The sequence below is a fragment of the Colias eurytheme genome, chromosome 30, assembly GCF_061535395.1.
Source record: "Colias eurytheme isolate Ceu_HAF_F1 chromosome 30, ilColEury1 Martin Lab GWU primary, whole genome shotgun sequence".
In the NCBI taxonomy this organism is placed as follows: Eukaryota; Metazoa; Arthropoda; class Insecta; order Lepidoptera; family Pieridae; genus Colias; species Colias eurytheme.
In genome coordinates this window covers 527533-544433 of record NC_143009.1, presented here as the reverse complement: position 1 = coordinate 544433, position 16901 = coordinate 527533, and the positions used below count along the sequence as shown (strand labels likewise).

Sequence of the window (16901 nt, the reverse complement as noted above, 5' to 3'; positions counted from 1 at the left end):
TAAAACTTATTCGTCGAATAATGTATAAAACTACCATTTTAAAAACGTATTCTAATTGCCCGTATTTGACAGTTTACGTGAAATTTTAATATTATCGTGTAATACTTTATTGGACGGATAAGTTTTATCCAAGCATTGAAAAATCGGCCCTTAGTTATATATTTTTAATATCATTTTCACACATTAAGCCTTGCGAAGTAAAAAGCCCATACAAATCGAAGACTGGATTATATTTTCCTTTTAAAATAAAACCTAAAGAGAATCGATCAGTTTAACACGTGAAATGCATCAGCCTGTAACACGGCATTTCACTTTATCGAAATGTCCTGTTTTTTCCTATTTTATTGTACCTATTTGCTGTACTAAATACATTTTAATTAGAATAAATAATTTTTACAATTAGTGATTACTGCTATCAAATAGGTACTTATCTATACTTAATATTATAAAGCTGAAGAGTTTGTTTGTTTGTACGCGCTAATCTCAGGAAATACTGGTCCGATTTGAAAAATTCTTTCGGTGTTTGATAGCCCATTTATCGAGGAAGGCTATAGGCTATTTAACATCACGCTAAGACCAACAGAATTGGAGCCACGCGGGTGAAACCGTGGAGCGCAGCTAGTGTTATTTAATTCTTGTTTTCTGTTTCATCGTTGTCATGGTTACGGCTTCCTCGATAAATGGGCTATCCAACACCGAAAGAATTTTTCAAATCTGGACCAGTAGTTCTTGAGATTAGCGCGTTTAAACAAACAAACTCTTCAGCTTTATAACATTAGTATAGATTAGGTTTTAGACAAAGCGGGCGAAGCCGCGGGCGGTAAGCTAGTTTTGAATCCATACTATAATATTATAAATGCGAAAGTAACTCTGTCTGTCTGTCTGTTACTCAATCACGCCTGAACTACTGAACCAATTTGCATGAAATTTGGTATAGATATATTTTGATACCCGAGAAAGGACATAGGATAGGTTTTATCCCGGAAATCCTACGGGAACGGGTTTTTCTCTGAAAACGCGGGTGAAGCCGCAGGCGGAAAGCTAGTACAACTATAAAATAATTAAACACAAACCTATCAAAAACCCAATGGCCATTTTCCCAATACGGCTCAAATAGACCAACATCTTTACGTTTTCTCTCTTTCTGGAGCCTTTCCTCTATTGGTAGGAGAGTTTGCCTGAAAAAGATAATGTGAAAATATATTTTTGAAGTGAAACTTCTTTATCGGGGTTGGAAAAAAAATTAGTGTAACATTTTTTCGTTACGCGTGACATTTTTCCGTTACGCGCCATCTTTTTCTTATCCCTACCACGCGTGACTCGACATATTTCTGTAAAGTTGCTTAATATAAGTAGTAAATTATTTTTTGAAAAATAAGGTCATAAAGAAGTTTCACTTCTTACGTGTGTGCACTAGTACACGCACACATTTTTTTTATCAAAATAAGTTTTAAAATAAGTTCATCGGTCCGCCCCGCCCGTGATACATGTTTATGTTTTCTCTCCTAAAGAACTATCCTCGAGGAATATTCAAGGAATATTATAAAAAAAGAATTATCGAAATCGGTCCACCCCGCACCCGTTCATGCGTGTTCCCGTGACCAAGGAAAACGGGTTTCATTTTTATAAATAAGTTAATGGACTCATAATTAATTACTGAATCAGAATCGATCAGAATATCTTTAAATAATTTATATGTATCTGTCTTTTTATTTGTTTTGTTTGATGTTATAACTATAATTTTTTTTATACACAGATTATTTAATTAACAATTAATTATTCATATAATTTAATTATATTTATTTTTATTATAAACTAGCAGTACGCCCCGGCTTCGCCCGTGGTACATTTATACGTTTTCTCTACTTAAAAACCATCCTCGTACTTCAAGGAATATAATAAAAAAAGAATTAACGAAATCGGTTCAGCCGTTCTCAAGTTATGCGCTTACCAACACATTTTGGGATTCATTTTTATATTATAGATAATAATTTAATTAATAAGCTCACTGGTCTCTGTGACTTCGACGTGCTTTTATCGTGGTAACTTTCGAAATTACCAGAAATATGTTAGTTAAAATTATAACTGAAAAAAAAAAATAACCAAATTGTACAATTTTAATTATTTTTTAACAAAATCAGTTTTAAAAAATAGTTACGTACACGTTATCAGTAATTGATTATTGAACTTAAAAAACATGACTGTTATAAAATATGTTTCGATTAATTTAAAAATTTCTATTGGCTATCAAATTTTAATTAAATACTTGACTATTCATAATGCAAAAACTGCATAATATGTAAAATAAAAATTTGTACGAACGGGTTGAAGTTTGTAGCTCGTTCATGTAAAAACGGCTATTTTTATTTTGATGGAAATTGACACATAGATAGACTTTAGTCATATCCAACATATCTATATAGTTTGTCGCGTGTGTAATGGCGGGCTAAAGCTAGTCCATATATATAAAACTTGAGAATATAAGTTAAACCAAGGTTAAACCACAGTCTAATAATAATATACTACGTATACAAGTTAAACTCAAACTCAAATTATATACTTTCTATTAATAATATATGTACAACATTTTTTTTGTTTCTCAAGAACCCGCAGCACTTGTCATTTCATCCAATATCCTCGTATCCGGGCATAACACTATGTCGTAAAAAAAGTAATTTTGACACATCGTAATTTGGATTTATTTTATTTGGGACTAGGTAGGTACTCGTAATAATTTTTGTCTAGTTCGTAAAATATATAAATAATCGTAATGGATTGAGAAAGTGCCGCATGAAAACGACACAAAATGTCGGAGAATATAACCATTAAAATAGAACCAATTGATTTCGAGGCAGAAGCGCCCGTCGCTAACGAAAAAGATCCGGAATTCATAAATATTAAAGCAGAATTAGACGATACAGAAAAAGAGTAAGTACATAATAATAAGTAAGATATAATAATAAATGGAAATAAAAACTGTTTATTTGTGTTATAATTGCATCAATTGCTATACAGTTTTTTTGTTTGTACCATTATTTTATTTAGTAATGACAGCTAACGCACTGAACCGAATATAATATAACTTTGACGAAAATAGAACGCAGAGCCGTAACGGGTTGTATCAACTCGTTTTCTAAACGTCTGCGAAAGTAATCATATTCTTTCTCATGTTAAGTGCTTAAAATTTATGTTTTTATAAATAAATAAATTAGGAGATCCTTGTTTAATGCTGTAAATCTGATATATGTAAAAATCTGTTTTGTTCTTTCATTCAAAATCTACTGAACAGATAGAAAATAGTTTATGACCTTTTATAGACCTCAGTCATACTGTATATTCACAAAATATTAAATAACTAGCAGTCAGCCCCAGCTTCGCCCGTGGTACATATTTACGTTTTCTCTACATAAGAACCATCCTCGTATTTCAAGGAATGTAATAAAAAAAGAATTACCGAAATTGGTCCACCCGTTCATGCGTGATGCCGTGACCAAAGAAAACGGGTTTCATTTTTATATATAACTAATATTATAAATGTGAAAGTAACTCAATCTCGCCTAAACTACTGAACCAATTTGCATTAAAATTTGGTATGGAGATATTTTGATACCCGAGAAAGGACATAGGCTACCTTTTATTGCGAATATGTACTACGGGCGAAGCCGGGGCGGACCGCTAGTTTTTATATATATAGATAATCAATTTTCAAGGTGTTTATTTACAAACATAGTGAAATGAGACTTAATATATTTATAATGATAATACTAGCTGTGCCCTGTGGTTTTACCCACGTGGCTCTGCTCTTATAAACTTAACTTGATGATATATAGCCTATAGCCTTCCTCGATAAATGGGCTATATAAAACTGAAAGATTTTTTTTAATCGGGACAGTTGTTCCTGATATTAACATGTTCAAACAAACAAAATCTTCACCTTTATTATATTAGTTATTTATTATATTTTACAGTAATACACCAAAAGATACAACGGAACATTTGGAAACTGTCGTAAAAGCTGAAGCGGTGGGACTATGTGTTGTTAAAACGGAGCCTGAGGTGAGATAGCGATCCCATCTTTACTATATCCCATATTGATAGAATCGAATGCATATTCCATGTTTTAAAGACATTTTTGATAAATTTGGTAAAAGTTTCTAGACCAGAAATACATTATTCATCAATTTATTTATTACTAGCTTCCGCCCACGACTTTGTACGTGCATCCCGTTTTTCTCCATTCCCGCAAGAATTTCGGGAAATCCTTTCTTAGCGGATGCCTACGTCCTAACATCTACCAGCATGCCAAATTTCAGCCCGATACGTCCAGTGGTTTGGGCTGTGCGTTGATAGATCACTATATCAGTCACCTTTGAGTTTTATATATAACGATCGTTAAATGTACTAATGTACTAATCCCATGTTTAAAAAGTAAAAGTGAAGTCTCATGTCCCCTAGTGGGGTAAGGAGCGGATGCATTAAACATCTGTTTCACTGATCGATTTTCTTTAGGGACAAGTAGGTGATCAAACTTCTGTGTCCTAACAGACCGAGACATTTTCTTTCTTCGTCTCCACCGGGAATCGAACCCTCTACGCTCCGGTTCTATGTTCACGCGTCAACCACTGTACCAAGGAGGCGGTCAAAATATACAAACCCATATTTACTATATCCCATATTGATAGAATCGAATGCATATTCCATGTTTTAAAGACATTTTCAATAAATTTGGTAAAGGTTTCTAGACCAGAAATTCATTATTCATCAATTTATTTATTATAACAAACTAACGATCCGCCCTGGCTTTGACCGTGGTAGATGTTTACACTTTCTCACCATAAGATCCATCCTCGTGCTTCAAGGAATATTATAAAAAAAGAATTAATGAAATTTTTTTGGCAGTTCTCGAGAATTGTGCTTAATATATAACTAGCTTACCGCCCGCGGCTTCGCCCGCGTTGTCTAAAACCTAATAAATTATATGTGTACTAAAAAACCTTCCTCTTGAATCACTCTATCTATTAAAAAAAACCAGATCAAAATCCGTTGCGTAGTTTTAAAGATTTAAGCATACCAAGGGAAATATGGACAGAGAAAGCCACTTTGTTTTATACTATGTAGTGATATATATTTATCAATTATTTTTTGTATTATATACATATGTCATTTTTATTATATCACATATAGTTTATAAAATTTGTAACATACCAATATTAAAGTTATTTCAATTTTTAGGAGAATGATTTCATAATACCGGACATAGGGGCCCCACAGGGCCCCATCACGTCTGTCGATGGAGGTAAGCTAAATACAAACTTTCAGTTAGAGTTTGTGTTAATAGTACACAATTTCATCAACAAAATAACTTTTCAGTTGCTTTATTTTAATATTCTGTTTTTACTTTTTACATTATCATTTTATTCCTCACAAAGTAATAAATTTGATTTATTGCTGTTTTTATTAATCAAATACCAGAGAAGGGCTCAACATATCCAAGTGAAATTTGACATAGCGATAGATGAAAGTCTACCTGTTTATTAAAACAAAAAACGGTAAATCAGTAACAGTTCATCAGGTATAATAAAACACTGATTTATGAACTGTATTTTGTTGATGAAATTGTGGCAAAAACAAATTTATTTATTTCATTAATTAACGACCGATTTTTCAATGCTTGGATAAAACTTATTCGTCGATTAATGTATAAAACTACCATTTTAAAAACATATTCTAATTGCCCGTATTTGACAGTTTACGTGACATTTTAATATTATCGTGTAATACTTTATTGGACGGATAAGTTTTATCCAAGCATTGAAAAATCGGCCCTTAATATATTTTATTTATTAAATAAATGCATAGTTTTTTATGAAGTAATTGTGAAAGGATCAACGCTTTTAATTTTAAAAAGTTGTTACTTATATATTATATAAATACTAGTTAGCCCTACTGATTTCATTCTGCGTGATTAGTAATACAATCATATACATAAAAAAGAGTTGGGTTCAAATCCCAGTGCTAAATAAAAGAATATTTAAATATATAAGAAGGTAATTTTTTATCAATTTTTTGTCTAGCTGGACATCCTTTCAAAATAACTAAGTCTATGTGGATCATTTGATATTAAATAATATTCTATTTAATATATACCTACCCAAAAAATTGCTTTAAAACTGCTGAACAGATTGAGATCAAACCACTATATCTGCTCTATTAAGATAATATATCGCTCAGATGATATTGATACGTAAAATCACTATAAGTCTTAATTTAAATAACAAGATTTTTTTACATTTACACTTTTTTCATATATTGGAGACCCAAAAATGTTATTTTTTTATTTATTTAATGTTGTATCTCATTCGCTTTGTAAACTCTGTAGCTCTTATTAGCCCTTTTATTCTTATAAACCTCAAGTCCATACTAGCTTTTGCGTAACCGTCACTTCCAAAAACAAAACAAAAATGGCTACAAAAGCGAAAAATTTCATTTTAGTTACCGATGACGATCTATGCTTGCACGCTGTCGACAACGGCAGGTACATTTGCCCGGTATGTTGCCGGACTTTCGCCACAAAAGGCCACATTTACAAGCACAGCATCTTGCACAGTCGGCAACAATTAGAATGCCACATTTGCCTAACCAGATTCAACGCTTTGGAAGACTACGAAACACATTTAAACGAACACTGCAGAAAATTCCCTTGCACAGACTGTGGCAAACGGTTTTTGAGCTCGTCAAACTTGCAACAGCACAAGAAAATTCATTTAGACGTCAAACCCTATAAATGTGAGAAGTGTAGCAGAGCATTCGCCGTAAAAGCCAATTTACAAAGACACCAGAAGTCCGTCGGGTGTAAAACACCCACCGAACCGGAATTGACATGCAACGTGTGCGACAAAGTGTTCATAAAAGAGTGTCTCTTAAAAAGTCACTTACGAAGACACACAACTGAAAAGCCGTTTCATTGCGAAATGTGCGACATGCAGTTTAAATACAAATCCACGTTAGTCAGACATATACAAGTACACAACGATATAAGGCCGTACTCATGCCAGTTTTGTAACAAGCAATTCACGCATTCCGGCTTGCTCAAGCCTCACTTGCGCAAGCACACCGGCGAAAAGCCATACACGTGTCCGACTTGTAAAAAACAATTTGCGCACAAACATAATATGTTACGGCATACACTGAGACATAATAGAGAGAAAAATCTCGAATGCCAACTGTGTCACAAAGTTTTTCCGCGAGAGAGTAGGCTAATATATCACATGAGATCGCACACGAATAGTAAGCCGTTCAAATGTGATGTTTGTGGAAGGAAGTTTTCACATAAGCACAACGTTTTGAGACATTATCAAAGAAAACATCCGAACGAGACATACGTCGCTAAATACACGGACGCCACTGTGGCGAAGCAAGTGTGGCAAAAAGTGCAGCAAAAGTTGAGTGAAGCTGATGTATAAGGGTGTTTTTCACCCAGATGTATAAGGGAAGTCATTTTTTTGTAACAAAGATGTTATATAGAGATGTGTTTATTTTGAAACGAGGATGGTATATAGGGGTGTTGTTTTTGTAACGAAGATGGTTAAAAAGGTTTAATGTCAAACTGTTAGTGGTAAGGGACAATTTTTGAAAGGGGGGGGGGGGGTTAACTAGCAGTTTTATGGTTTTTTTTAATGTGGAAAAGTTATGAGAGATATGTGAAGTGGGGGGGTGGACTGAAAATAATTGTAATAGAAATATATAGATGTTAAGCATTTTCTTGAGTTTTATTGGTTTTACGATTTTCCAAATTTTTACATCTTATCGTTAATGTTGAGATACTTTTTGTATAAATAGCTGAGATTAAATAAGTAAAATATGTACATATATGATATATGTACTAGCAAACCGGGCGAACTCCGTTTCGCCACCAGAGACACGTTTTCTTTGCTATAAACCTCACGGAGCCCGAGACCTTTCCAACGAATGCAAAACCGTGGAAATCGGTTCGTGCGTTCTGGAGTTATAGCGTCAGGAAGGAAAACCCGACTTATTTTTATATAGTAGAGAAGATAAATATGAAAAATGTTGTTCATACAACATTTTCTCAACATTAAAATTACCAATGCAATTTTACTTTTTACGTATATTAAAGAATGTTAATAGATAAATTTTGTAACATAATATGTATGATGATGTGTAAAATGTATACATTTGAAGGACTTGTATCAATATCTTTCTTTTTGAAAGTGAAACTTCTTAAGGCGCATTGAGAGTAAAATTTCAAGGTCACGTCATGGAGTAAAGCGACGGTTTTGGTATCTTTGAATCTTGCTAAAGAAGTTTCACTACTGACACGTGTGCTCGGTACACGCTCTTTTTTATAAATATGATTAAAATTAAGCAAATAAAGATGAATATATTGTTTTCACCCTGTAAATAAATATATTATGATGAACATTTTCTTTTCTTTTAGCCGACTTATCTTACAATTTCTTATTTCTTATATAAGTATTTATAAAAATTAAATCACAAGAGATGTCGCGGTATTAGCATAGTAAGAAATATATGTATATTATAGTCATAGTGTGTTTTATGTAAAAGTTGTCTATTTAAGATTATTTTTATAGTTAGAAATAGATTGTTATTAGATAGTTACAGGATTTTGTAAAATTCATAATAAACTTGATAGTACTAAAGGCTATTTATAAACAGTTTTTTATTTATATAGAAAATGAACAAAACAGAACTTGCATAAATGTTTAAAAAATAATTACCCAAACGTAAGGAAACTAATTTTATTACAACATACAAACAATTGTTTTTATGATGGATTATATAATGATAAATATTGTATAGATACGTTAACTAGAACTTAAAAGCGTCAGTGTTCTTTTAAATTGTATTGTGTATTCCGAGTTTCAAATTTATAATATCGAGATGAGGAAAATTAACGACTTAAGCTTCATTTCAAGACGCAATCACTTTTGCAGGTTTCAAAACCTATTTAATTCCAAAGATTATTAATTCGCTGAGAAGATTCCCATATAAGCCAACGAAACGCAAAAGCTAGTACAATAAATTATCGCTACACAGAATTTTAATACGAAACTTTTTCCTTTTAGTTTCTGAAGAAGATCTAAACTTAAACGCCGTACAGAAGGGCAAATACCAATGTCCGGTATGTTCCAGAAGATTCACGTTTAAAGCCCATTTGAAGCAGCATTTAATTTTGCACAGTCGGCAAAAACTTGAATGCCATATCTGCCTTTTGAGACTAAATAACTTGGAGGATTATGAAGGCCACCTAGTAGACCATGCCCAAGAAAGGAAGTATGAATGCCAGGAATGCGGAAAGAGATTTAAGAGCACATCAAATCTCCAACAACACAGGAGAATTCACCTTGTAGTTAAACCGTTTCACTGTGAAAAGTGCCAAAAACAATTCCCCGTTAGAGCCCATTTAATAAAACACCAGCGAGCGGGGGGTAGATGCAAGATACAAACAGACGAACCGTTGGTATGCAATGTGTGCAACAAGACGTTTCAAAAGGTGTTCCTGCTTAAAAGCCATTTACGAAAACACACCACGGAGAGGCCCTTTCAATGTGACATGTGCAAAATGTTTTTCAAATACAAATCAGCCCTGGCCCGACATATACAAATACACAATAATGATCGACCTTTCTCCTGTGTGTTTTGCAATAAAACCTTCACGAATGCGGGGTTGTTGAAGCCTCATATGAGAAAACATACGGGCGAAAAGCCCTTCCCTTGTCCCATCTGTAACAAGAATTTCGGTCACAAACATAACATGCTTAGGCATGTCACAAGGCATGAGAAAAAGAAGAATTTAGAATGCAAGATCTGCAATAAGGTCTTTCCAAAAGAGAGTAGATTGATCTATCACATGCGATCTCACACAAATAGTAAACCGTTTGGTTGTGATGTCTGCAACAAGAAATTTTCTCATAAGCAAAATATTATGCGACATTACGAGAAAAAACATCCCAATGTTAGTTATGTGATTAAAATAACAGATGCCAGTGTAGCCAGAACTGTGTGGGAGAAAGTGCAGAAGAAATTAATGGCGGAGGGGAACGAATGAGTTGCCAGTATAGCAATAAATATGCTTAAAAGTAACTGACTAAATATCGCTATCTCATGTTATTCAAAGTAAAAAAGCTCAACGATATGGGTAAAAAGGTGTAGATAGGTTACCAACACAACAATCGATCTTCAAACACGGCACACTAACGCACACACGATTAGACTTCACAGTGAGATGGCATGATTCAACTATCGTGAGTGAAAGAGACAACTAGAGTAAAATGTGGCTAATTAGCCACATTTCGTGCTTACTCTCTAATAAGTAATAACCTACCTACACCTTTTTACTTGAATATCATTGGTAATTAAAATGATACTGAATTAGTATTGCTATCTCATGTTATTCGAATTGAGAAAAAGAGATAGGTTATGTAAGAGTTTGTGTCTCGCTTTTAGGTGACGTTTAGTCACTAATATGTCCGTAAATTTGGATGTTTGTTACTCGATTACTCAAGAACGGAAACGATGTTTTTGAAATTTGGTACTTATTCAGTTGTAAAAGAAAAAAAATATTACAATAGTAGATAGTGAACAAGAAATATTATAAAAATGCAATAAGTAAATAAAATACTCCCATAATTAAAAAAAAAAAATAGTGTAAAATGTTATGATCTATCTATTTACATATCTTCTAATAAACAATCTATTTGCCAAATTGAATTAACATCGATTCAGTAGTTCCTAATTGATTAGCAAATACATTAATATTATGATGGATAACTGTGCAATATAAATTAATATTTATGAGGGTAGATATAAAAACAATTGGTTTTTATGCATTTTGTGATATTTAATTTTTTTTTTAGTTTTTCACAATGTTTTTTTCTATAATTTTTTTTTTCTTGAACCACTTGGTAATTTCCTATATATTTGTGAAATATATTTAAAAAAATAAAAATTAAAGACAGATTTTCATAAGCCAACAAGTTGGAAAAAATATGCAAGGGATAGTCCCTTCGACTGTTTTTTTACTGAAGTAATTTTTATATATTTAAATATACATACTTACTGTTATATTAAGTGTTAAAAAGCTGTTTATAAATAGCCTATAGTCATTAAATTGTAATATAAACAGATTGTTTTGTATTTTTTTTAAGGAAAAAGTTTATGTTAAAAGAATTCATTTGTTATTTCGATTATTTTGTATAAAGGTTCTATAATTTTTACTGGTGTTCTAAGTTTCAGTGATTTAGAGTTAATGTGGATCTAGATTTTGAAAATCTAAAACTACATTTGTGAGGGTAGTTTCATGTTATGAAAAATTTAGAATAATTAAATGAACAACAAATTTCTTGTGTTTGTTAAAGCGCGTAAGCAAATATTTCGGAGCCATTTTTTTATATTTTTTATGTGTCACGAAAAATATATCGGAGTATTTTATGTTTCAACAAAGAAAAATATATACGAGTAGGTACATAACATTTTTCTAAAATATAATCCTACTTGTCATAGTGTGTGAAAGAGACAGCCTATTGTATTGTGAAATATGCAGAGTTAAGAACGTTTAGACTGCAACAAAAATAAAAATTAAACAAAAATACACAATTATCATATTCCACTATACAAGATTGTCTATATTCAGTAACATTGTATTTTGTCAATTAAAAGGTTTTTTTCAATAAAAATTTATTTATTTAGTTTCAATAAGAACAAATATATACTCCTAATATGTTTATATATAGATATGTAAGCCTATTGTACCTCTTAGTCATTACATAATATAGGTATTTAATTTAAATAAGGAAATATTAAATATGTGCACTTTTAACGGTTTTTTTATTTAAACCCTGTTCTTAAATAAAGTGTTTTAAAGTTGTTGTCACTACACATTATAAAACAAATACCTCCGCCGCGTCTGTTTGTCTTTTCGCTATGAACTCTAAAAGTACTGCATCGATTTTCAATCTGTTTTCACCAATGATAACGTGAATCGTCGTTGAACCGTGATCCCGCCAGCGGCCAGAGCATCGAGTGGTTCAAGAGGAAGGATTTAGTATATTTTTTATTAATATATTTATACTTACACAATTTCTAAAAATAAAGATGTGTAAAATTAATACACATATTTTGCTAAGATTTTATTTATTGCTTTTTAAAATAAGTTGAAAGTAGGTACAATCAATCTTAATCTCTATATTCAACGTAGCTAACAGTGAAAAAAATACATTTACCTTTCTAACATTAACATATTCTTAAGACTACACATAACTAAATATTTTTCATAGACTATAATATTTCAAAATATGTACATATTAACTAAGTAAGTTGGTAACAACTATTCTATCTAGTATTTTCTAGTGTTTGATGTTACGCGAGTATAATACATTTAGAAATTAAAGACTTTTTAACGGATTTTAAACGCGATTTATTCATTATATTATATTATTTTCGCATCATGTTATTTACATGGTCAAGGGGAGACTCCCCGTGACCACGCTCGCTGTAAAGTGTTCGAAACGTCGGGAAAATAATATGATGAATAAATCGCGTTTAAAATCGGTTAAAAAGTCTTTAATAACTATTCTATCTATCATTCATTAAAGAGCATGACAAATCTGTATGATATATATAAAATAAGTTGTTAAAGAGCTGATAATTGCAAGCAATAACCTCCTTCTAAGAAAAAACATTTCATATCCCGAAAAACGTAAAGGCCACGCTTCCACAGCGTTCAATAATATCTTAGCTTCGTTCCTGACATCTTTCGACATTGCATAGTTCACTATTATATCATTTATCATAATTTTTAATTGCTCCCTCGATGATATAACACTCTCTCCGATTAAAGCAATAGCACAAATGAATAAGAATTCATTAACGCACCACATTACTAAAACTATCAGGGAATGGTAATAACAAATGAAAAGCCACATTACAGCCAATACGTATACATAGGTAGTAATCACTAATAAACATATTGATGAATTGAAAACTGTATTAATTAGCAGACTCACTTCGCCAATCAAACAGTAAGCCATAGATAACGTTCGTATTTTTATATTTTTGGCGCGAACAACGATCTGACGTCTGTCGTTTTTCCCGCCAAACGAAGCTAAATAATTTTTTAATATATCCAGACGTCGAGAAAACATAATAACATACGTACAGAATGTAAATATCTCAAGCTTTTGCTTGAATACTAAGATCGATGAAAATATAATGATATACTTAAAAAAATATCGCATAACGTAAAATTGCGACAGAGTAAATATTACATATGCCACAAGAAAGGCACACACCCGTTTTTTAACTTTCAATTTGCATGCTACATAAAAATTATTATCAATGTGTAACATGCAATCAATTGTGGACATTTTTTTCATTATATCTATATAGCGTTTTGAAAATAAGTACGGTACGATCATTTGTACAATAAATAAAAGCACCATATACACACTCGGAGTGATGTTTTTAAAAATTAATTCATCTTCATTAAAATTTAGTACGCATACTATATAACACAAAAAACTGACACTTATATAAAATAAAGAATACAGCTTGTTTCGTATCGATGGGGGTTTAATGTTATCATTTACGTATTTAAATCGAAATATACAAAAACATTTTTCCACGCTCATTAACGGCTGTAAGCAATTTATTATGCATTTCAAGTTTTCCTTCGATTCATCCATGACTAAGAGAAGCTATATGTAATTTATCCTATCCTATACTATACTACTAATATTATAAATGCGAAAGTTTGTGAGGATGGATGTGGTGTATGTATGTTTGTTACTCTTTCACACAAATACTACTAAACCGATTATAATGAAATTAAGCACACATACAGAGGGTAACTTGGATTAACACTTGATAGGTTTTATCCTAGAAATCCCACGGGAACAGGAACTATGTGGGGTTTCCTTTGAAAACGCGGGAGAAGCCGCGGGCGGAAAGCTAGTTGTATATTGTAATATGTAGTTCGAATCTTCTAAACCAAATCTGTAATTTGCAGTCTTCTAGCAGCTTCTGGCAGTAGCGTATTATATATTTTTTTAAACGAACTATAAAGTTTAGATGGTGGCTTGAATTCTGGACTGTAATGTAGACAGTAACACACACATACTTTGTAAAATTAAGAGACAAATTCGTTTTTATTTTTACACTGGCATTTTTGACTTCTAATAATACGAGGAAATTTTTAAATTTTAATTTTGTATTCAAAAGTTAACTTTAATATACTTAATGAAAGAATACGACTGTCGACTATAAGTCATGTATGAAATATAGGTAATAATTGTAACGATGCTCTTTCCTATCTATTTTTTACAATCTATGTCAATATTAATTAATTATGAATATGGTAATAACATGATGCATCATTATCGTGATCATTATTCACTGTCCTGTCGGAACATACACATAATAATATGAAAAGTTATTGTAAAAAATGTTAATACTTAGGTACTATCTGTTTGTCTATCTAACATACATCTATCAATCGGAAATGTAATATATTTTTTTTATTGTAATTATTTTGTTTATTTCTACATCAAACGAATACAGAGGCTAGAGATAGAGCAAGAGCATTCTTTTGTGATGTTTTAGTGTAAACGAAAACTCGTATTCAGTGTTGTTCAGTATTAGAACATTGCATATAATCTTTTCGAACGCACTAAGAACAACAAAAGAATGCTCTATGCCTGTTTACATTAAAATAATTTGACATAGTGGCGATAGAATGAGCATTCGCTCGTATGATGTCAGATCGTCTGCATGATCGGTAATAGGGCCTTGAGCGCGGGGAACCGAATCAAGAAATTCCGTAACGAAAAAACCTCACGCTCCCCACTCCGAAGGGCTCGGAGGTGTGGCTTGAAGGCATGCTATGCAATAGCTTTACCGCGGCAGTCCCCGAGTGCCACACGTCTTTTTTTATCTTGTTCCGGTCACCTGTACACTGTACAGGTTTAAAAAACGTCACAGGTAAACCAACAGGTGGACCTGTTGTACTCTAGTGTGTCGCAGCTATTAGTTCATAAATAAATATAAATATTTCAGGATAATTTTCACACACGGCACGATCTGATCCCATACTAAGCTTTCGCTCGTGTTATGGAAACCAGGATGGCTGATAAACATACATATATAATTTTAAATAAATACTTAATATAGATACATAATTAACACACAGAGCAAACATCTATGTTCATCACACAAATATTTGCCCCGGGTGGGAATCGAACCCACAACCTCTGGCTTGGAAGGCAGGGCAACTACCAACCAAGCCAACCGGTCAGTCAAGCAAGCAAAGCAAATTGCATTAAATGCCGAATGTTAGGGTACAGATAGATCTGTGTTTCCAAAAAATAAATTGTAGAACGTTAAAAACGGACATAGTTGTGGGCTTAGTTAATTCTTCAAATTTAAAATTAGTCATTTTCAACTCACTTACAGTAATGATATTTCAATCAATATAATGGAAACGCCTTTTAGGTAATTAGTAAAAATGAAATATTGACGATAACATTAATATTTTATTCGTGTAACATCTCTAAAATGTCTTGATCGATTTCTATGAAACTTTTTCTGTATAGTAGTCGTAAAGTGCTTTACAATTTTTTTTCAATTTGAACTGAATAATAGTAAAATAACTGCTCTGTGCAATTAATTTGGACTAGCCTATTAGTTTCATTTAATAACTAGAAGAAAAGGAGGGTTAGTTTTATTGAGTGTATTTATGTATGTATATTTCTTTGGCGCGACCTACAGCCCAAACCGCTGGACGGATTTTGACTTATGAGTAGTCGTAATCATCAGAATTGTGATAGTGTCAGGTACCTAAATGTGCAGAAAACAGAAAAAAAACACGTTTTATTTATAAATATTTATTTCTTTACAATGATTGGCAGTTTACATAAGCACAAATCCTATTTTACACTAATTACATAAATTAAATGCTAATAAATAAAATACATATAAGTACATAACTATATTTCGTTACAATTTTATCGTAAGATTGTAAAATCTATTAGATTACAATCTGACGGTTTTTACAATTTCACGGTGACATACACATTATAATATTATTATCCTACATACTTTTTGTAAATAACCAATAGTATCGCTTCAAACTTCAAACTAAATCTATACTAATACTAGCAGTCCGCCCCGGCTTCGCCCGTGGTACATATTTACGTTTTCTCTACGTAAAAACCGATTTGAAAAATTCTTCGGTGTTAGATAGCCCATTTATCGAGGAAGGCTATAGGCTATATCATCACGCTACGACCAACAGGAGTCGATCACTGCGGGTAAAACTGCAGGGCACAGCTAGTGAAGTGATATGATTGGTTATTTATAAACACATCGCTACACATATTCGCACATTATAGGTGGCAAAACACCCTTATTCTAACATGATTTGCGTTCGTCCAATTTGTTTGTCATGCTTGGATAATTAATTATTTTATTGTGTTGATTTTATATTCCTCAATTATTTTTAAAAACAAGAAAAACCAAGTTTAAAAAAATTAACATGACCTACGGAGACCTTAAAATGGACTACACATTTTTTTGCTAATTTAAAAATCTCAGTTAAAATATTCATTTTACATTAGTTTCTTATTTTTTGAAGTGAAACTTCTTTAGGCGCGTTGAGAGTAAAATTTATAGGTCGAGTCATGGCAATACCGTCACGTCATGGAAAAAGGCGACGATTTTGATATCTTTGAATCTTGCCAAAGAAGTTTCACTTCTGACACGTTTGCTAAACACGTTTATTTCAAACTAACCTAGGCTAATTTAAAATTTGTCACTTTTATTCATAAGGCGTAGTCCAGGAGACTGATAGCTATTTTATAATCATC

At 32.2% G+C, this 16901-nt stretch overlaps 3 protein-coding genes across 3 annotated transcripts; 2 read left to right on the top strand and 1 right to left on the bottom strand.

The window, feature by feature from the left end:
* Nucleotides 1-2699: 2699 nt before the first annotated feature.
* On the top strand, nucleotides 2700-9081 carry LOC149895657 (uncharacterized). Its single transcript, XM_090118493.1, has 4 exons — nucleotides 2700-2928; nucleotides 3969-4056; nucleotides 5233-5296; nucleotides 6493-9081. The coding sequence occupies exons 1-4, from the start codon at nucleotides 2807-2809 to the stop codon at nucleotides 7461-7463; spliced, it is 1245 nt and encodes a 414-aa protein (XP_089974619.1). The 5' UTR covers nucleotides 2700-2806; the 3' UTR covers nucleotides 7464-9081.
* LOC149895656 (uncharacterized) lies at nucleotides 7582-11854 on the top strand. Its single transcript, XM_090118450.1, has 2 exons — nucleotides 7582-7593; nucleotides 9056-11854. The coding sequence occupies exons 1-2, from the start codon at nucleotides 7582-7584 to the stop codon at nucleotides 10088-10090; spliced, it is 1047 nt and encodes a 348-aa protein (XP_089974576.1). The 3' UTR covers nucleotides 10091-11854.
* Nucleotides 11855-12629: 775 nt separating this feature from the next.
* LOC149895655 (uncharacterized) lies at nucleotides 12630-13752 on the bottom strand. Its single transcript, XM_090118449.1, has one exon. The coding sequence runs from the start codon at nucleotides 13722-13724 to the stop codon at nucleotides 12630-12632; it is 1095 nt and encodes a 364-aa protein (XP_089974575.1). The 5' UTR covers nucleotides 13725-13752.
* Between the last annotated feature and the right edge of the window lie 3149 nt (nucleotides 13753-16901).

What these genes read in the sequence shown, in the direction of transcription:
- LOC149895655 (XM_090118449.1), bottom strand. Translation starts at nt 13,724, where the DNA reads ATGGATGAATCGAAGGAAAACTTGAAATGCATAATAAATTGCTTACAG.
- LOC149895657 (XM_090118493.1), top strand. Translation starts at nt 2,807, where the DNA reads ATGTCGGAGAATATAACCATTAAAATAGAACCAATTGATTTCGAGGCA. An exon ending in TTAGACGATACAGAAAAAGA is followed by an intron (nt 2,929 to 3,968) that starts GTAAGTACATAA and finishes TATATTTTACAG; the next exon opens with TAATACACCAAAAGATACAA. An exon ending in CATCACGTCTGTCGATGGAG is followed by an intron (nt 5,297 to 6,492) that starts GTAAGCTAAATA and finishes ATTTCATTTTAG; the next exon opens with TTACCGATGACGATCTATGC.